Source organism: Perca fluviatilis, chromosome 2, assembly GCF_010015445.1.
Source record: "Perca fluviatilis chromosome 2, GENO_Pfluv_1.0, whole genome shotgun sequence".
NCBI classification, from domain to species: Eukaryota; Metazoa; Chordata; class Actinopteri; order Perciformes; family Percidae; genus Perca; species Perca fluviatilis.
The window spans coordinates 40,709,781-40,731,198 of NC_053113.1; the positions used below are offsets into that span (position 1 = coordinate 40,709,781).

Here is a 21,418-nt window from a genome sequence, read left to right on the forward strand (position 1 = left end):
ATCAGGGATGTGAAGGGGGACAGGAAGCTGACAGATTTGTATTTATTATAACGGACATCACTCTCTTCTGGGGCCCGACGAAGCCACCAGCAACAGTTTCCCCGGATGGATGCGACGGCGTGTTGCTTTTTCAGCTATGACTTAAATAATGTGGCGGTGAGTCAAAACGCAGACGGAGCTTGTTAAGTTTTCTCCGGATGCCAGCGGTTCAAATCACTGCACACGAGCAATTCAAGTCTCAAATTATGATGATTGGATTGGCTGACAATGAGGCTGTTGAACAGCACTTGTTTCTTTCATTTCTACGTTGTTGTTTTTTTGTTGTTGCTTCATTTAGATGCATACGTTGATGCTTCTTGGTATTATAATGAAATAATAAAACTGTCAAAATGTAATGAAATAACCCTAAATGAAAACAAAGTTTTAAATACAGTATCAGCCTGATGAGATCATAATATTTAACAAGCAGTGTGTTTTTATTACGCCTCAAATCATTTCAAGGGGAATTTCATTTCATTTTGCCAGGTTATTACATTACCTGGCATGATGTTTAGGTTCTAATGTCACAGGCAGTCTTTAGGTTTTATTACAGTGGATAAAAAAGCAATACAAAAATCAGTATTGCAAGGGCTAAACTACATCTTAACAAAATAAAGATAAGAGTGAGCCGGGTTGGCTCAGTAGGTAGAGCAGGCACACATAAACATAGAATAGAATCCAACCTGTGACGATTTCCTGCATGTCTCCCCCCCCCTCCCCTTTCTCACCTAGCTTTCCTATCCATTATAGGCGGAAATGCCCCCAAAAAAATAGTCTAAAATAAAGATAAGAAACATGTTGTTAAATGTAGGGCTGTGCAATGAATCGAATTTGGATTGCGATTTCGATTTCGGCTTCTAACGAACACGAAAACAATGTAATTGAGAAAAGAACGATCATTTTGCACGTTGCGTTTGGCGAGTAAACTTTTATTTTGTCTTGTGTTCTGAAGGACACGTGCACTTTTCGCCCCTTCCGAAGGCTAAGGTCCTGTCTGTGCTATCCGGTAGCGTTTGAAAATCAGCGCGAGTGAAGATGGCAGAGTTTGACGCAGCGTTTGGTGAGCAAGAAGGGGACAGCAAATTCCTTTGTCACTGTTTCTCAAGTTCGATAAATGCAACATATTTCCAAAAGTCCATTAGGAATCGTGCGATTATGATTTTTTTTCCATAATCGAGCAGCAGTAGTGAAATGTGAATAGTGAGACAGAACAATAATCCAGTTAGTTTGACCCCTAATCTCTTAATAGCACGTGTTAATGGTGAGCTTGTTGGGTGTGCAGTAATTGTACTTTCTGCCTCGTGTGTTTTTGGCTCTGCCTGGATGGGGTGAATCTCGGGCACACTACTAATAGCCTTCCTGCACACTGTCTGTAGCACCGTTTTTGAGGGTTTATTTTCATTTAGATGGAACCACATCTTTTTGCTCCTGGTGCTTCTTTTGATGTTTAAGGAGCGGCTTCAGACACTGGGTGGGCTGAGAGGAAATGCAAATAAATGTGAGGGCAAAGCTCTGGCTGTCATTATACAGAGAAGCAGTAAACACATAAAGGCAAATGTGCTGTGTGTGTGTGTGTGTGTGTGTGTGTGTGTGTGTGTGTGAGGAAGGTAAATGCACCGTGTGTATGAGGAGATGCAGATCCTCCGATGGGAATGTGTGCAGAGGATCCAATTAGGGGAGAAGACAGATGAAAGTGCCACTCAGAGGCAAAGGAGGTAAACAAGACAAGCTCAGATTCCAAAAGTGCTCTTTCATTACACTCAGCTGTCATATACTTAAACTTTCTTCTACCTGCGAGGGTCAGGGATGTCACAGTGGAGCCCCACACCACTGCTGTATCTGGAAATAATAGCTGGATTCAGCTGGCCATGCTGTGCACCACTGAAAATGGAGCCAATACAGGGTGATAGTACCTTTGGCAATATGGCAAGTTGGCTATTCTATCAGAGAGTGTGTCCCTTACCTTTTGTTGCCCCCCCCCCCCCGTCACATGCTGGATAGTCGGTATCAACAACATTTCATTTCCAGGATAATTGGCGCTGGATGTTCTGCTGGACGTCCCACACCTTACGCTCTCTTTGCGTTGCCGTTCTTAAACTCAGTTTGCTACGGGAAACGACAACAAACTTAAAGCTAGAAAGCTGCATGCTGAAAATGTTGACGGCGCAACAAGGCATGCCAGCTTGGTTCTTTCGGGGAATGATTGTAAAGATTTACAAGGAATATTTATCTAGATGGGACGTTTTTGGGACCGATTGGTTGGATTGCTGTGGACGCAGTACACACGGCGATACACTGGAAAGAGTTAATGAGGTTTAACCATGTATCCCGCTCATTTAAATAGCTCACGTTACTGGATTGTGTCAACAGTTAACTTCATTTAATATTGTATGTGGCGTTTTCTTTTGCGTTTCCACCAAAACAAGTTCCTTCCCGAGACTATTTTGCAGAGCCACCGTCACTGCGTCCGGAGCAAGACGATTGTGATTGATTTAAAGAAATGCAAACAACCCAGAGGGTTTTTCTTCCTCCTATCCCAGAATGTATCTGCGGTGTAGCCAGACCTTACTCCACAGCCCTGTGGAGATAGGTCTGGCAATGCTGACTACATGCTGGACGACTGCATGTTGGTATAGATGGATGTTTCACCGTTTGCTTGTTATAGAGTTTTTATAGTATGTGTTGTTGGAACCGGATCATTTTGTGGTATCCTATCATCTACTGGCGTGACCTCTGTGAGTTGATTCTGAAAGCAGTTACGAGATCTGGGAGAACAAAGCGACACAAAGCACAGTTCAGTTCAACAATGTTCTAAAGGTTTACACAAGGATACTTTTTCTAAGAATCGCTCCGTTCACTTACGTGACGTGAGAGTAGAGCGATAGAAAAGGAGGATTGGTTCAGGGTAGGTTCACACAGCTAAATCTTCAGAAAAACAATTTATGGTTCAGAGTTTTCAGAGAATGGAATGTAACAGATTCACAGCAGTTATGTTACTACGAAACAAAAAAAATAGGCAATATGTCCAGTTGAAGCCAGCATTGTTTCAAAATGCATCCAGTTCAGCATAACGCTAACAATGTTAATTATACATAGAAACACTCAAAGGAAAAATAGTTGTCAATATTACACTGAAAAGAAGTCGATGCGGTTCGGGTGTGTTACAGCTGAATAACGGCTGTGGTTTTAGTGTCTGGGGTATAATGTGAAACTGAAAGGCTGCTGTCTTAACTTTAATAACTGTAATACAGTCATCCTCCCTAAGTGCCAGTCTGGATGCACAGTGACTGTTTGGCCTCTTCATATTTTTAGACAAGCTTCTCATTTTGCTTCTCATTGTCCTCTTCTGAATTTGTTGTTTTTTTTTGTTGTTTTTTTTCTCTCGCCACGAGGAACAGAAGAGAAAGTGAAGCGAAGCACCTCACTGAAAACAATGGCCATTAAAATGCAGTCAACGTCAGCTCTTCGACAGGCACTCAAACCATCAGTGTTTTATTTTTTATTTTTTATTTTATATTTTTTATTTTCTCTCTGACTCGTGGTGGACACATTGTTCAGGCACTGGGCTTTATCTGGCTGGTTAGAGTATTTGAAATCCCAGTTGGATCCCGTCTTGAAAGCTGTACCTGTCAGTGCAGATTGGTCTTTGATTTACACTGTGCCAATAGGCAGTCGAGATTGTGTCAGGTCATCATTCTCCTTCTCCGTCTGAGCCCATCCCTGAGTGTTGTTTGGAATAATTCAACTACAGGTGCCGTGACACTAACTAACTAGAATAAAATACACCCAGATGTGCATAGGTGACAGTACTTTACCCTGATATTATCTGGAATGCACCAGATAAGGTTTCTGAAAATGGAAAATATGCATCTCATTTTCTTTTCCACTACAGCGTGCTGTAAGATGCATCAAGATGGATTGCATGGACAAAGTTTCACTGCTTTTCTCCGCGGCTTGTAACTCTACCAGATATCATCCACAAACATCCTCATCAATCCAGAGGCTTAATCTGAAATCAGAATTTTGTCGTGTTCAAATACTGTAGACAAATAGAGGAGCAGCGTTCAGGCCAGGCATTAACGGGAAATTCCAGTTCATTATAACTTGGGTCTTTTATTTTGTGGTTTTGGCCGACATTTTTCTCAATTACGATAACATTGTTCTTAGGAAAGTAATTCATTCATTTGGGAACATGGTGACATCAGCTCAGATGGAGCAAAAAAATACGAGAAGTCAGGTGATTAGAAAGGTTGTAAACGGTTTGGCTTTATTTAAAGCTTTAGTACGCAACTTTTTGATATTAATAAATGTTAGGCTACATTCAAGCCATTGCCAAATGAGTTGCTACAAAGCTAATTAAGACTCTCAGCTCCACACAACTCTCTCTGGATTTCTCAGTATGACTATGTTCAGAAGATTGTGGCGTCCGGCGAAGAGTCCATCATGTTTTTTTAATCCTCCGTGTCCTCCTTGGCTACTAGCAACTGTGTGGAGGAGGGGTGGGGGCGTCATGTGGACGTGCCGACCGCGTTGTTGTCATTATTTAGAATTTCTCATGGGGGCGACAGAAACTACGCACTATAGCTTTAAAGCTACAGTGCGTATTTTCCTTTTTGTACAAATGAATGGCTGTGGAGTTTTTTTTATTTTTTCATATGTAAGAATAATTTGATGAGAATGCTCATCTCTTCTATCTTTTTATAAAAAAGCATGACAAATGACTAGTCTCGTTTTCCCCAAACTTATAACAACAAATCAATACAAAGCTAAAGTTATCTTGAAGGCTGGTAAACAGTATTTTTAGGTCTCATGCTCTTTGTAAAAAGTGATGGACATCTCTTTATTTTTAAATGACAAGTCTTTAAAGGCCCTGAACACCCAAACAGGTGTTTTCAGTTAATGTGGCTGATTGGGCCTCTTCCCAGGACTGTGTGGGCGTGGTTAGACTGATTGAGTGACATCTTCCTGAGTCCCCTGTTAGTGCTGTTGCGCCTGTTAGAGCGGGACACATGACAGCTGTATCATTCTTATTGGTAGAAAGAATTTGTGACCTAACAAGTTCCCATCAAAGCACTGGCCCACCTTCAACCTGAGCACAGTCTAATCCGCCAGAATATCTGAAAACACCTGTGTGGGTGTTCAGAGGCTTTAAGGGTCTCCCTTTACATCAGACTTCCAGCTGCTGGTTTTGCTAGACCGGCCTCTCAGTCCTCTGTAACTGAAAGCGTTTTTAACAATTCTTCCACTCTGATGTAACTTGCACCGGCTGAGCAGAAGGCAGGGAAAAGTCAACTCTGAAAAGGCAAGATACGGTGTTTAGAGTGCTTACAAAGCAATGCCGCAGACTTCAGACACGCATACACATTTCTCTCAGCACTTGTTCCCCCACACTGGTGTGCTGTTACTCCCATAAAGCCAAAAAAAAAAACGACAAGCTGATAGAGAAACTAAGTGGTGGCTCGGTCTGCAATCATGGTCATGGCCAGATTGTTTTCAGGTCATCAATGGCTCTAATCATCAAGCCTCGGACTGCCTTTTTTTCTTTCTGCTCATTGGGCAAAATTGATTGTGTTCTTAAATCATTCTCTTTCATCCACAAAAGGCTTAATTGATTACAGTACTTTTACAGCTAAACTGCAAGCTGTTGTTGCAGCCTTCTGTAACCACTAACAAAGACGTTATCGCTCAAAGCGTCCAACGACCAATTTGTGCTGGTTCTCGCTTCCTTGCAGATAAGTTTGCCAGGGAACTCTGAATTGATGTTACTATGCCTCATTTCCAGAGCACCCTGTGCCACAGACGTGCACACATACAGTACACTTGCAATCCACAAGAGTGAAAATGCACAACAAGCAGCGTGAAGGAGCCCTGTGGTGTTACCAGCACTCCGAATCACTTCGGAAACACGTCATTGGAAAAATATTTACAGTTCACAAATGTATTCCATGCACCGTTAGAATATGTTAATGTCGGCATGGGTTTGTATTCGGTGGGGATTAACCTTTGAAATCACATGTATCCTCAGTTTCCCAGAAGCATGATAAGCCCTGTGAGAATATATTTCCATATTCCTCTGCTGGTTATTCAGAGCAAAAATGAGTTTGTTCTGTCAATAAAACAGCATAGCGGCGAGTAAAGCAGTGGGGGCGTGGAGGAGGGGATCTTCCTATTCCTCAGGAAAAACAATGCAGTGTTTGAGGATCACACTCAAACTCAGCAATATCACCTTTTGGGGAGATGAGGTGATTATTCAGCCAGCCAATTAGGGTGCTGTTTACATGTCTGCTCCTTTCTCCTGGCGTTTGTTACAGTAGCGCTACTTACAGCTCCTGTACCTGAGAGACGAGCGTAAATAATGCACTGCACAGATGTCCATGGGTATTTACATTATACATGGACATCAAGGGTGCGTGTACATGTAGGCTACTAAGCATTTCTGACTGGCATGAGCAAGGCAAAAGTTTGCCTGGAGAGAAGTTTTCAGATAAAAAATGTACACACTTGTCCAAGTGCACTTTCTTCTTGCATTTCAAATCGGGCTTTTAAAATGTCTTCAATATTTCCTCTGACATTAATAACGGCCTTGTAACTGATTCCGACATTTATCCTTTTTTGTTGTTGTCAAGGAGCGAGATGGGAACCGTGCTAATGTTAAGGAAGGTAGGAGGTTTTTTTTTCGAAAGTCTTCCTGGATAATTGTTTCTTCAGACAGACTTTGGGAGCTCTTTACTAACAGTAATGTACATATCACATTAGTCCGTATTCTCCATGTGCCCCTACTGAAGGGCATTATTCATCATGTAATCGATTTGATCCTGCACTTATAAAGGTGAATATATGGCCTTGCTGGAGCATGTGGCATGATTTACATAGGCTAATATATTTAATGCAATGTCTTTGCATCTCGGTTCCTCTTCAAGAACACACATATTATATGAAACAGGGGTAACCTTATTATAGAAGCACAGCGGATGGCACTCGCCCCTCAACCCCTCTCCACACACACACACACACACACACACACACACACACACACACACGTACAGGACACCTTTTACTATACACGATCAAAGGCAATTACTTTTTTTTTTATTATTTAACCGTCTCAGTCTAGTGAAAAACCACCCACCTCCCTTGTTTTCCAACATTGAATCACAGTGGATTCATCAAGCTTTTTTGACAATGAACAACTGATAAAGACTTTTAAATTGGCAAAAAAATCATGTGCATGAGACATATACAGCATATTCCACATAAAGGCTATAGTATTTGTTTAGGAAAAGCAGAATGGTTGCAGTGTCCAGATGTATGAAGCTGATTTTGTATGATGAATTTCGTTTGGTCGGTATCAGACCTAAATTCAGAGATGCCTTCTGGTGCCTCTACCACATATTAATCTGAGTGGAATTAATACATATTTAATGTAGGTCAAATTTGATTTGCTCTCACTTTTCTCACAATTAATTAGTCATTTTTCTTGATCGGTGTCAAAAAAAACAACTAATTATTCCACTACGGTAAAATATAAAAAACATTAAAAAAAAAGTCCTAGAGGACTGGTTACTTTTTATCAACAGTTTATTTATTTATTTATTTTTTTATTAAATTCATTATTTATGCAGTGAATTGGATAAATTAGACAGGCAGGAAAGATGGCTGTGCCATGGCTGAATCACTTTAGTATTTATGTTCATTTCAGTCAGCGTTCTCTCTCTCTGTCTGTTCGGGCTGCGCTCTGTCACTTTGTAGTGCTGCGAAGGGGAGATGAATGCTGATGGATGTGAGGATTTCAATGAATATAAACCAGCTGAGCACTGCTAAACCAAGTCTGAACACCAAAAGCACTGGTGATAAAACCTTCTCTCGTGCTTCTTACGTCTTAGATCTTATAATCTAGTTTCCCACTGCTGTTGCGCCTTAACGTCAATCTTTGTCAGATACAAAATCAAGCTGGATTCAGATGAGGCTCTGTATGGAGGTCACGGACGGCTGGACCACAACACCGAGTTCTTCACAGAGGCCCAGCCCTTCAACGGTCGCCCCAACTCCATTAAGGTATTTCTTCTTCTTCTTTTGACGCATCAAAGGTCATCTTTTGTTGAACGACAGCAATCCTAAATATGGAGTGTACTCCAATCATAAGTCCTGGGCCATTGTTGTTGAGTCCAGTCTCTAGAGCACTTTCCTAATAACATATGCTGTATCGCCATCCCACTCTGCATACTGATTCCAACATGGTTGGAGGATGTTGAACATTCACACTGAAAAAAGTGACAAAATTAAGCATACTCAAACATGTCAGTATGCATACTTAATGATTTAATACAATGCAGTGCACATATGTAATGTGGGTGGTGATGAGACAGCTCCAGAAGTATCTCGGAAAATACAAAAAAATGAAGGATTTAAACTTTGGGCCAACATTTTCCTTTTGCTTTGTTATGTCCAAATGCATTTTGCATTTGATCTCACATTAACCTGATGCGCCAGATGGTTTGCTACATACAGTAGAACCATCTGAAATCATCAGAAAGCATCTGTCTATCACCGTCTATAGAGACAGAACACATTTAGGTCCCGCCAACACCGAAAACCATTCATTGCTCTCCATTGACTTTGTCTTGCGTAAAAGTGCCTCCTTGTCAATTCCCTCTGCTAGCAAACAACAACAAAAAATGCCTAAACGCTGCTGTGTGCTGTGATGCACTAACAACAGGCAAAAGAACCCATAACTAAGTTTGTATTATTTGGCGAACTGAAAAACTAAGCTTTTAGGAAGACAAAAGTGGATATAGGCAATAAGACGTGATGTATCAGCAGGAAGAATGGGGAAACTGTGGGATCCTGCCACTCAGTATGCCTAACTCTACATGTGCAATGACATTTGCCACAACATATGTCAGCTTTAGGCTAACTATATTTCTGTAAGTGAAACTAAAGCATTTTGACAGTATGCAACTTATAGTGGAATGTGGATGAATCAGAAAGCTATGCAGTATTATGTTTGCAAGTGCCTTAATTAGCTTGCTAACACATAGCTAACATCAGCTCACTATTGACAGCTAACTTGTCCTCTCTGGTAGACATAGGTTTCTAAGATAATCATTTGACATGATTAAAGCTAATGTTTTTAGCTAGCTACAGGCATTTTGTTAGCCTCTCTCGAGATTAAGCTGTGACGAGACTTCTCGTTGAGGTTTGAAAAGACTTTTGTAGAAGTTGAAGTATCAACTCAAGCTTTTTACTCAAGTAAAAGTGTAAAAGTACTGGTTTCAAAACTACCTAAAGTATAAAAGTAATGTAAGGCAGAGATCTTCGACAGGGGCTCATCAGAGTCATTGCAGGGGGGCCTCCAAATTATTGTAAATTTTTGAGTCTTTAAAAAAACGAAATATTAAAATGCCTTAACATAATTCCAACATATTTTTAGCAAATATAAATTCCCACTGATGATAGGCTTACTGGCCTATAGGTAAGGTAGTTACTAAGATATCAGCCCACAGATACAGTTAATCCTAGATTTACTGTGCCACATATGTAACATTAAAATTAATATTTTAATAGCTTATGAAAAAAGGGTATGTAAGAAGGCTTTAGGTTGCCCTAACTGTTATTGTAGGCCCAGTTTAATATGCAACTTAATTTCATACAATATGTAGTAGGGGGTCCCTGCTACATCTCACTTTAAGTTAAGGGGTCCTTGGCTTAAAAAGCGTTGAAGACCCCTGATGTAAGGGGGAAACAATGCCATTAAGGACAAAAGCTTAACCCCAAAACGTGGGGACAAAACCCCACTTCCACAAAAAACATTTTTCTAAAGGCCATACTGACTATAATAATGTTATATTAAAATCATACCTGCAAACTCAGAAGGGCTGAAAAAGGTGACACATCTCTTCTGTGTTTTTCAGACAACAGCAGCTACAGTCTGGTGTTACAGTTCTCTCCAGTGAAATACAGACACACTTTTACACCGTTTAGCTGTCAGCATTTTAACCGGGTTTACTCCAGCTGAGCACTAGCTAGCTAACGGTATGCTAACGTTACCTGCTGCCAACTGTAGCGTTAACTAGCGTCCCGTGCGGCAATGTTTAATTTCCCTCTAACATCTGTTTTCGGAGCATCAGAGAGAGCCAGTCATTTAGAGTAGCACTAAATAAGGCACCGAAATCCGCGTTACTATTCATCGGTCAAACGGTTCGATTAAGCACCCGGGGCCGTATTACTCCGGGTCTGTGCAGGCCGCGATGGATCACGTACAAACCAATAGGGTGTCGGAATGGTATATGTCTATACTTCTCATCCAACCACAATCACATTCACTCTCTCCGGATGGAGCGATTTATCTGGATGGCTTTTTTTGTGTCTGTGTGTTTTTGAACGATGACAAGCCGGAATGAAAACAAGCCGAACTGAAATATGAGTAACGAGGCTATTTTTAAAATGTAAGGAGTAGAAAGTACAGATAATTGCGTGAAAATGTAAGGAGTAGAAGTAAAAAGTCTGCTGTAAAATAATTACTCCAGTAAAGTATAGATACCCAACATTTCTACTTAAGTAAGGTAACAAAGTATTTGTACTTCGTTACTTGACACCTCTGCTACGTTCAGACTGCAGGCAAAAGTGGCCCAAATCCGTGAACACTCAAATCTCGCCCAGATCAGATTTTTTCAAATCAGATTCAGGCCACTTCCATACGTGGTCCTGAATCAGACCCAGATCAGATTTTTTCAAATCAGATTCAGGCCACTTCCATACGTGGTCCTGAATCAGACCCAGATCGGATTTTTTTCAGTGCAGCCGCAGTGTGAACAACCAAGGCGGATTTGATGCAACTTTTACCTTAATAACCCTCGCTCCGCCTCTCTCTACCGCGGGACCCGCCCCCCCCCCCCCCGCCGGGGCGGAATCTGTCCTCAGTGTGCCCAATCGCCGCGTCCATGCAGCGCCAGGGCTGAAACTCACGTAAAAAGGCGATGTCGGCAACCCACCCAACCCGTCTTGAAACACGGACCAAGGAGTCTAACGTGCGCGTGAGTCAGAGGGTCGCCCCGTGGTGCAATGAAAGTGAGGGCCGGCGCGCCTGCTGAGGTGGGATCCCGGTCCCTCAGGGACGGGTGCACCAACGGCTCGTCTCGCCCGCGCCATCGGGGAGGTGGAGCGTGGGGTGGGGGTGTGTCATTGAACAACTGCCACTTTGCTCGTTTGAAAGCCATGATGTCTCTCTCTCTCTTTCTCATGGGCGGGCCAAATTCTCTGGGCGGACAAAGCAGAGAAAGGGGAGGTAACCTTGCTCCTTATGACCTCATAAGGAGAAGATTCCAGATCGGCCCATCTGAGCTTTAATTTTCTCAAAGGCAGAGCAGGATACCCAGGGCTCGGTTTACACCTATCACCATTTCTAGCCACTGGGGGACCATAGGCAGGCTGGGGGAACTGAGGGAAAGGTAATGTGAACAGCCCAAAAAAAATCGGATCTGAGCAAAAAATCTGAGTAGATATTAAGACTTGCAGTGTGAACGTAGCTTATGAGTTCAATTGTAAAACCCAGCGTTAGAACGTTAGAACGTTAGAAGGCACACACACACACGGACTGAAGGGTGTGGCATTGTCTCGCCCCAGAATATCTTGAAGGACTTCCACAATGTAAACATTAATAAACCTGAGACGGTTACTACATGCTGAACTTACCTCCACCATTCATGGCATTCATTGTATCTTGTGGACACATAGCTTTAATTTCTGAGTCTGCACATAAACGACACTGAGATTGTGAAGGCAGTGTAACAGGCAAGTATATTGGCTGCTTGGAATAGAGCCATCGTTAATGCTATTCGTTCCGCTTGTGTGTTTTCCCACTGTGACGAATCAGAATGCCGATTACGAGAGGTCTATTCTCACGTGTGGCTCAGCTGTTGGCCACTGGTGGACGTTGACTAGACTGTCTCCTACCTACAGTATAAGCAAATAAATCTCCAGTTAGTTCACATGATTCATGTGAATGTTCCTCAAAACTTCCAGTTTCTGTGCATCAGTCCAGTGTTTTAGTCGAGTCACCAACTGTCGAGTTTGAGTCAGATCTCGAGTCCCCTGTGTTCGAGTCCGGGTCCAAGTCACCAAAGAAGAGTCCCAGTCGAGTCCGAGTCGAGTCACCATTACCTGAGTCAGGTTCCGAGTCGAGTACTCCATCACTGCCTCCTGCGTTAACCAGTTACAGACTACATATAATGAATAGGGCTTTGACTTTTGCCCAAAAATCATATTCGAAGTTCGTTTGTATATTAATAATATTCAAATATTTATTAATAATATTTTGACCATTAAATGCCTTCAGTTTAAAAAAAAATTAAAAGTCAGACCCTGGAAGAAGTTCGGAGCTTTCACCGTAGCCTACGTAAGTTGTCTGATGTTTATACTCGTGTGCTGGTGTGTGCGTCGAGCTAGTGTGTGTGGGCGGTGTTGCCAACTTAGCGACTTTTTCACAAAAGCGAATAGCGACAAATCTGGCGACTTTCTGTAGAAAAGACAGCGACTTTCTGTAAAATAAAAAATTGTTGCCAGTATTGTCCAGCGAGCACGCAATGTATTTCTCTCCTGTGGCCGCCGAAACAGTCACCTCTCTCTTCTGTTGTGTGACTGAGGAGCAGCCCCCCCCCCCCCTCTGTGCTCTCTCCTCATGTGCAGCAGCACTGAGCAGGCAGGTAGGAAGGGGAGAAGGGACAGGGTGCGGCGCCGGTGTAGGTAGGAGAGACAGCGGAACGCGACGGGAGAAAGACGCCGCTGAGCTGGCCTGGCCCTGGGCCAGCCTGCCTTCTTTGAGAATTAGGGGGGAATGCACCGCTACCGAGCCACGGCCGAGAGACGTGCGTCGCCGCGATGTATAGTTACATTTTGAAATGCGTGAAAAAGCCTCGGAATCTGAACTGAAAACAACGTTTACAAGCAAACGCATAAAAATAATGCCCATAACAGGTTCGAATATTAAGGGCTGGCTAATATTCGTTCGAATATCATTATTTTTTTAAATATTCGAATGATATTCGAATAACGAAGTTTGGAGTCAAAGCCCTAATAATGAATATCTTATATCAAATATTTATGACCTATTAATCTAAAAGTAGTCCAAAACTTCATTGAACTTCCGAGTACTATTCCATGAATGCTCGAGTCCAATTTCAGGAATCCTCAAATCCAAGTCATCAGTGTCCGAGTCCAAGTTGAGTCACAAGTCCCAAGAATAGCGACTTGAGAAAGAAAACCCCCATAGTGGCAAATGGTGACCGGCATGGCGGGAATAACAAAACAAAACAAAACGTCTAATGTCGAAGTGGAAATCAAGAAAAGAGTCATGGCGCCACACCAGTTACCAAACAACATGCATGTGCGTGTCAGTCCAAATTACACAGTTTGAACCCACTGATGAAATGCCATTTATTTTCTAAGTGTAAGGAAGTAAAATGTTTCCAGTGCGAGGGAGACCCGACTCAAGAGGAGGAGAGGGAAGTGAGGCCAGTGTGTGTCCACAGCAGGTGACAGTGCGCACGGATCCGCTGCGCCACGCATGGATGAAATAATGAAATAGTAAATACAGTAACAGAAATGGGTGCAGGGTTAAGACAAATGAACGATGTTGTGTAAGAACCCGGGTTCATTTCCTACACCTTGTTCACTTAGCCTACTTATACATCCTCCACGGGATCAATTACGCATGAAATTGGTCCATTTCATTTGTCCAGAGAGTCTGGCCACTCTCCACTGACAAGTGTTAACTTCCTTGAAGGCGGGTACTCTGTTGAAGTTTAAAACTATTGGATCTGCCCAGAGCCACTCTGGATTTGCCGTAACCAATCGCTAACGTTTGGTCGTGACGTCGGCTTAGCTCCTTCACCACTAACGGAGCGAGCTGGAAAATCAAACTGTTCCCGAACCCCGTGGGGAGGAGGGCCACAACATCATGGCCACCACCAAAACTCAGCAAAGACTGTTCTTGCTCAGGCTTTAACTTCTGGATATTCGGCAGGGTTGCCACAACGAACCGAATGGCTTCGCTTGCATCTTTCTCCACCGCCATTACGGAACTACAACCCAAACTAGCGCACGACCTCAACGTCATCGTTCTCAGCCACTCCCTCTGTTCACTGATTGGACCGGTAAAGATTTGGTCGGAGAAAACCCAAGAATATACCGCAAACCCAGACGATGTACTGAAGGAAAATGAAAATTGAGCGGAAGCCAGGCTAGAGTTTCTTTTCAGTTAGAATTCGCCACGTTACAGAGCCAGACAAGACTTTGTGGACGACCCGCACATTCTCACGTCTGCTCAGGAGTTTGCATGGCGGCCCGTACATTCTCGCGTCAAGTTATATTTTTATACATCACACAGTGTGCGTGAAAACCAGCGCATGCAAGCTTTCCGCACGAACGCAACGTTAATACATGTGGCCCCAAGACTCAAGTACTCCAACACTGCATTGATCAGGTGGTTATTGATGGTTTTGCAGTGGTTTTGTGTTTTCCTTATGCAGGGAAAGAGATGTACACTCAACCTGCTTGTAGCAGTTCAAACATTTGATGAAATAGCTGTAAGTGTATGAATGTTTTGTCCTTTTATGTTTGGTGTTTGATTTCACAAATCAATTTAATTAGCTTGAATTGAAGTTTGTAGTGAGAGGATCCTTTCGAGCCATTCTAATTAGCTTTAAGTGTGTTGAAAGAGGGCTGCCTGTTCTGGCAAAAAGCCACCATCTCCCTGGTCTGGGCCTCTCAGCTTAACCGCTGCTCTATAATTTAGTATCTTCCTCATTAATATGATTAGCCTTTAATGCAGAATCCAGAAAATGATCAAATGTGGCTGTGTGAAAAAGTAAGAAAAAAAGCTAGATATGTCTATCAGGGTTTGGTATCCATTGTTTGTGAATATTATAGTTGGCTTCTAAGCATTTTGCTCATACTATCCTGGAGTCATTGAGCGTTGTGTGAATCTGATATCTACTGCTCGCTTCGATTCTCCGGCAAACAATGTGCATTATTCATGGTGTTAGAACATAACCTTTTTATGTGCTTGCCTCTTAAACTCACAGGGCGTCATGGAGGGGGGGTGGGGGGGGGGAATATCTGGGAGAATGAACCACTGGGCTTCCATCATGGAGACTGCTTTGGGCTAATAGCATGAAACAGGTCGGTCCTTGAAATATGGAAAGAAACGCTGTATTTTAAGCAGTGTTCAAGGATCTTCCTCAAGTTTGCCTCCTTTTTTTTTTTTTTTCCTGATGCCATTTTTTTCCTGATTAAAAAGCTAAAAAGGCAAGTAGATGTTTATGAATAAGCTCAGGGATGAATTAGTGAAGATCTGCAGCGATACACAAACACTCCAAGTGTAACTCGGCTGATTGCGTGTTAGATCTTATGTTAATGAATCAGATTAATCCCCCCCCTTTTTTTTTTTTTTTTTTTTTAAATCGAAACGCTGGTTGTTTATCTGAACTCAACTTGAACCTCCTTTCATCAATACCCGAAAGGGTTGCAGTTAATGGATATAGGATCTTACTTTACATGTATATTAAGCGTTGGACGGAGCACTTTAATGCATCAAAAATGTGTTAGGGAAATTCACACTGCTATTTAGAGCGTCGCTTCAGCATTATTTAACCTTAAAAAAAAAGAAGCTTCATCCTCTTTCACGCAGACAGCGATCCTCCGTCATATTAGCTGAGGTTTCATCAGATAAGGACTCAAATTCCACATTCTCTTAAATCTCATATTAATTCAAACACCGCTGCTTCACCCACGTCCCTCTCGGCCAAAATGTGAACTTTAGTTAACAAGTCATCTGCTAATGTTGGCACCATCATGGATTAATGGGGAATGAAAGGGAGTGAGAGGAATGGGGCTGACAGGGAGGGAGGGAAGGGGGGGTGGGCCTTCTGTACATACTGTAGCTCCTTTCATAGGCACCCTCATAGAGATTGCACAGGGAGACTGTCTTCTTGCATAAAGATGCTTCTCCTCCTCTTCCTCCTCCTCACACCTACCTGGTTATGACAAGAATAATCAGACAAGAGCCTTTGCGGGGGCTGCGAAAAAGGTTGCCCACATCATCCATGTTTTATTTAACAACTGTTGCTTTCAAAGGTTGCGCAAACTTCTTCTCGCCTGTCTTTTTAATGGGTCCGCCAGTTCTCCAGCTTCCTCGTTACCGAGCGATAATAAACTCTCATATCCTCCAAGAATGCATCCCTCCTCAGACTGAGAAAGAATGCCCATAATTGGATGAAGCCGGCAGAGTTTGGCCCGGCAGGCTGTGGCGAACATCATGTAACGGCAACGCTCTGTGTATTTATAAATGTGCTCCTGGACTGTTGTTACTGCATGTGACATCACTTTAGCTCTTTCAGTCATGTCTTTTTCTCCATTATAAAAAAAGAAATCCAAAAAATCAATAAAGAGAAAAATGCCCCCCCCTCCTCAAAACAAACACCGATGGTAAACAAGTTCTACAGTGCATACAGAGCAATGCTGACAGTGGGAGCAACTTTCTGACAACGTTTTTGATCCCTCTTGTCCTTTGGAATGCGCCACTGTTTTCCTTCTGTTTTCACATTTATTTTTCTTCATCACTCCAACGCACAATTTGATACGTTTTCGTCTTTTCCACAAAATAATGACCCGTCCTTACCAGATGGTGTACAAGCATTGACAGCAGAGCAAAAATAAAAGATACAGTACCTCACAAAAGTAAGTACACCCCTATGTTAAATTCACATAGAGGCAGGCAGATTTTTATTTTTAAAGGCCAGTTATTTCATGGATCCAGGATACTATGCATCCTGATAAAGTTCCCTTGGCCTTTGGAATTAAAATACCCCCATCACATACCCTTCACCATACCTAGAGATTGGCATGGGGTACTTTCCATAAAATCATCTCTTAATGCAAATCAAACCAGCTATTAGGCTTTATCAGGATGCATAGTATCCTGGATCCATGAAATAACTGGCCTGTAAAAATAAAATCTGCCTGCCTCTATGGGAATTTAACATAGGGGTGTACTCACTTTTGATGCCAGCGGTTTAGACATTAATGGCTGTGTGTTGAGTTATTTTCAGGGGACAGCACATTTACACTGTTATACAAGCTGTACACTTAATACTTTACATTGTAGCAAAGTGTCATTTCTTCAGTGTTGTCCCATTAAAAAAATATAATGAAATATTTACTAAAATGTGAGGGGTGTACTCACTTTTGTGAGATACTGTATACCAAAAAACAACTCACAATCACGTAACTGTTCTGAGCGGGACTTGAAGCAGCGGTCAAAAAAACGTCTGGCTACAAACCAAAGGCCCCAAACTGAATGACAGCTAGTCTCTTAAACCACTAAGGTCTATATAAAAGAGACTTCAGATACAGTATTAGGGGACCACTAAGGTCTATATAAAAGAGACTTCAGATACAGTATTAGGGGACCACTAAGGTCTATATAAAAGAGACTTCAGATACAGTATTAGGGGACCACTAAGGTCTATATAAAAGAGACTTCAGATACAGTATTAGGGGACCACTAAGGTCTATATAAAAGAGACTTCAGATACAGTATTAGGGGACCACTAAGGTCTATATAAAAGAGACTTCAGATACAGTATTATGGGACCACTAAGGTCTATATAAAAGAGACTTCAGATTAGAGCTGAAGATCTTTGCCCGAACCCGCCGGACGTCGGGTTCGGTCGGGTTCGGTCGGGTCCGGTCGGGTTCGGTCGGGTTCGGTCGGGTCCGGTCTTAATTTCTATTATTTTACACGGGCTCGGGCCGGGCTCGCGCTTCGGGTTGCGCGGTAAATGAGCGGTCAGCTGATGCGTTTCGATTAGCGTGAAAATGGATCCTGAGGAGGTGAAACGGAGGCTGGTCTCTGGAGGACTTAGCCTGTTTCTTTGTTCCAACTTCCAAGTGGCCATATAGCCTCCGTTAGTCATGAATAAATGATGTTAAAACATGTATAAATGACTCATTTTTTACGAAAGAAAAAAGGAGCTGTGTGCGTGCGGCGCAGTATCTTTTTTTTCTTTCTCTCCCTTTTCCGGCGAGTGGTGCGTGTGCCCGCTCGCGGTGTGAAGCGCGTGTCCGCGCTATTCTCCGACACTCTAATGACTGCTGATAGACGGCTGTTGGAATCTACTAAAAAGACGTGTTCGTTTGATTTCTGGAGGAAGGAGAGGCTGGGGACGAATTGAAAGTTAAGCAAAAGGTTTAATAAAACAACACGATGAAAACGACATGACAAAAACAATCAAACATAGAACATGAAACACTGCAGCTGACAGCGGACTGAAATGACATGCCTCCTCTTCAGGAATTACATCAATCAGTCATGCGACATGACAAAACAATACACTGTAAACAGCGGTCTTCAAAATGCTTCCCCTTGGCGGGGTCATAGATTGAAGCTCTGCGACGTGACAAAACAATACACTGTAAACAGCGGACTGCAGAACCTTGTTCCCTTGTCGGGTCCCAGGTCCGCAGTCCTGAGATCACCTCTGTTTCCGAATTATATTCTTGTCTCTCAGGTTAAGGACACACCTCTGATGTCAGGTTTACTCCAGGTCACAGACAAAGGTCGTTTATCATGGTAGTGCCAATTCTACAGAGATACACATTTTCTTTGTTCTAATCAGTCTGGCTTAGCAGGGAGTGGCTCCCAAAGTTGTTTAAACAATAAGTCTCCTAGAGCATCTACTTTCATGCTAAATAACAGACATAACCTAATTAATTCTTTAGAAACTAGGTTGGAGTGAGGCAGTCAAATGCTGATTAGTGTGGTGTGATGCAATCGGTATTGATTCAGTTTTCATTTAACTAAAAGTATATTTTTATCAGACATCACCAATGGTTTAACTTTTTATAACCTAACACGGCCTTTTGTACAGTAGGGCTGTAAATGGGTTCGGGCTTTTAAAAAGCTGTCAATCAAAATGTACTTGTCGTGCTCGGGCCAAACTCTGTCGGGCTCTGGCCTTTTTGGGCCGTACTTTTAAGGCCCGATTACAGCTCTACTTCAGATACAGTATTAGGGGACCACTAAGGTCTATATAAAAGAGACTTCAGATACAGTATTAGGGGACCACTAAGGTCTATATAAAAGAGACTTCAGATACAGTATTAGGGGACCACTAAGGCCTATATAAAAGAGACTTCAGATACAGCATTAGGGGACCACTAAGGCCTATATAAAAGAGACTTCGATACCGCATACGTGGGGACCACTAAGGCCTATATAAAAGAGACTTCAGATACAGTATTAGGGGACCACTAAGGCCTATATAAAAGAGACTTCAGATACAGTATTAGGGGACCACTAAGGTCTATATAAAAGAGACTTCAGATACAGTATTAGGGGACCACTAAGGCCTATATAAAAGAGACTTCAGATACAGTATTAGGGGACCACTAAGGTCTATATAAAAGAGACTTCAGATACAGCATTAGGGGACCACTAAGGCCTATATAAAAGCATCCAAAAAGCAGCATGTCATAGGACCTTTAAGCAGTGATTAAATAACATATGCTACAGTATATACAGAGTGCAAGGTATGAAATGATATATAAATATATACAACCCCAAATCAGAAAAAGTTGGGACAGTATGGAAAACACAAATAAAAAATAAAGTAGTGATTTCTAAATGTACTTCGACTTGTATTTCATTGCAGACAATGTGAACACAAGATATTTCATGTTTTTTCTGGTCAACTTAATTTCATTTGTAAATATACATCCTTTCCTGTCATTCAGACCTGCAACACATTCCAAAAAAAGTTGGGACAGGAGCAATCTAGGGCTAGTAATCAGGTAAATTGGTTAAATAATGATGTGATTTGAAACAAGTGATGTCAACAGGTGATTGTAATTATGATTTGGTGCAAAAGCAGCATCCAAGAAAGGTCTAGTCCTTTAGGAGCAAAGATGGGCCGAGGATCGCCAGTTTGCCAACAAATACGTGAGAAAATTATTGAAATGTTTAAAAACAATGTTCCTCAAAGAAACATTTGCTTATTTCACCTGCAACAGTGCCTAACATAATTAAAAGATTCAAGGAATGTGGAGGAATTTCAGTGCGTAAAGGACAAGGGCGCAAGCCTAAGCTGAACAACCGTGATCTCCGATCCCTCAGGCGGCACTGCATCAAGAATCGTCATTCATCTATAAGAGATATCACCACATGGGCTCAGGACTACTTTGGCAAACCTTTAAGTACCACAATACGTAGTTACATCCACAAATGCCAGTTAAAACTGTACTGTGCCAAAAGGAAGCCCTATGTTAACAGTGTCCAGAAGCGCCGTCGACTTCTCTGGGCTCGGAGGCATCTGGGATGGACCATCACACAGTGGAAACGTGTACTGTGGTCAGATGAATCAGTATTTCAGGTATTTTTTGGGAGAAATGGACGCCGTGTGCTCCGGACCAAAGAAGAAAAGGATCATCCAGACTGTTACCAGCAACAAGTCCAAAAGCCAGGGTGTGTCATGGTATGGGGTTGTGTCAGTGCCCAGGGCAAAGGTAACTTTCACTTCTGTGATGGCACCATTAATGCTGAAAAGTACATAGAGATTTTGGAGCACAATATGCTACCTTCAAGAAGACATCTTTTCCAGGGACGTCCATGCATATTTCAACAAGATAATGCAAAACCACATTCTGCACACATTACAAAGTCCTGGCTACGGAGGAAGAGGATACGGGTACTTGACTGGCCTGCCTGCAGTCCCGACCTGTCTCCAATAGAGAATGTGTGGCACATTTTGGCTACGTTCAGACTGCAGGCCAAAGTGGCCCAAATCCGATTTTTTTTGGGGTCAAGTGACCAGGTCAGACTTCTTCATAAGTAGTTTGAACACTCAAATCTAGCCCAGATCTGATTTTTTCAGATCAGATTCAGGCCACTTCCACATGTGGTCCTGAATCCGACCCAGATCAGATTTTTTTCAATGCGACCGCAGTGTGAACAGCCAAGGCGGATTTGATGTGACTTTTACCTCAAAAAACCTCGCTGCGGCCACTCTCCCCGCGGGGAGGGGCGGGGCCCCCTGCTTTTAGTGCGGCTGTTAACCGGGGCGGACTGTCCTCAGTGTTCCCCAACCGCGCGTCGCATCGCCAGGGCGGGGATCGGCTCACGTAAAAAGGTGATGTCAGCAACCCCGACCCGTCTGTAAACACGGACCAAGGAGTTTAAACGCGCTCGCGAGTCAGGGTCACCCCGTGGTGCAATGAAAGTGAAAGCCGGCGTGCGCCGGCTGAGGTGGGATCCCGGTCCCTCGGGGTCGGGCGCACCACCGGCCCGAGTCGCCGCACCGCCGGGGAGGTGGAGCGTGTGCGAGGG

The 21,418-nt window shown here is 42.8% G+C and overlaps 1 protein-coding gene across 1 annotated transcript in view; it reads left to right on the forward strand.

Moving 5' to 3' along the window:
• The window catches only part of gbe1b (glucan (1,4-alpha-), branching enzyme 1b), a 152,745-nt gene that overhangs the window by 122,836 nt on the left and 8,491 nt on the right, over positions 1–21,418 (forward strand). Inside the window, exon 15 of the mRNA XM_039821897.1 lies at positions 7,977–8,094. Coding sequence (XP_039677831.1) covers positions 7,977–8,094 — 118 coding nt within the window. The remainder of the gene's footprint in view (positions 1–7,976; positions 8,095–21,418) is intronic.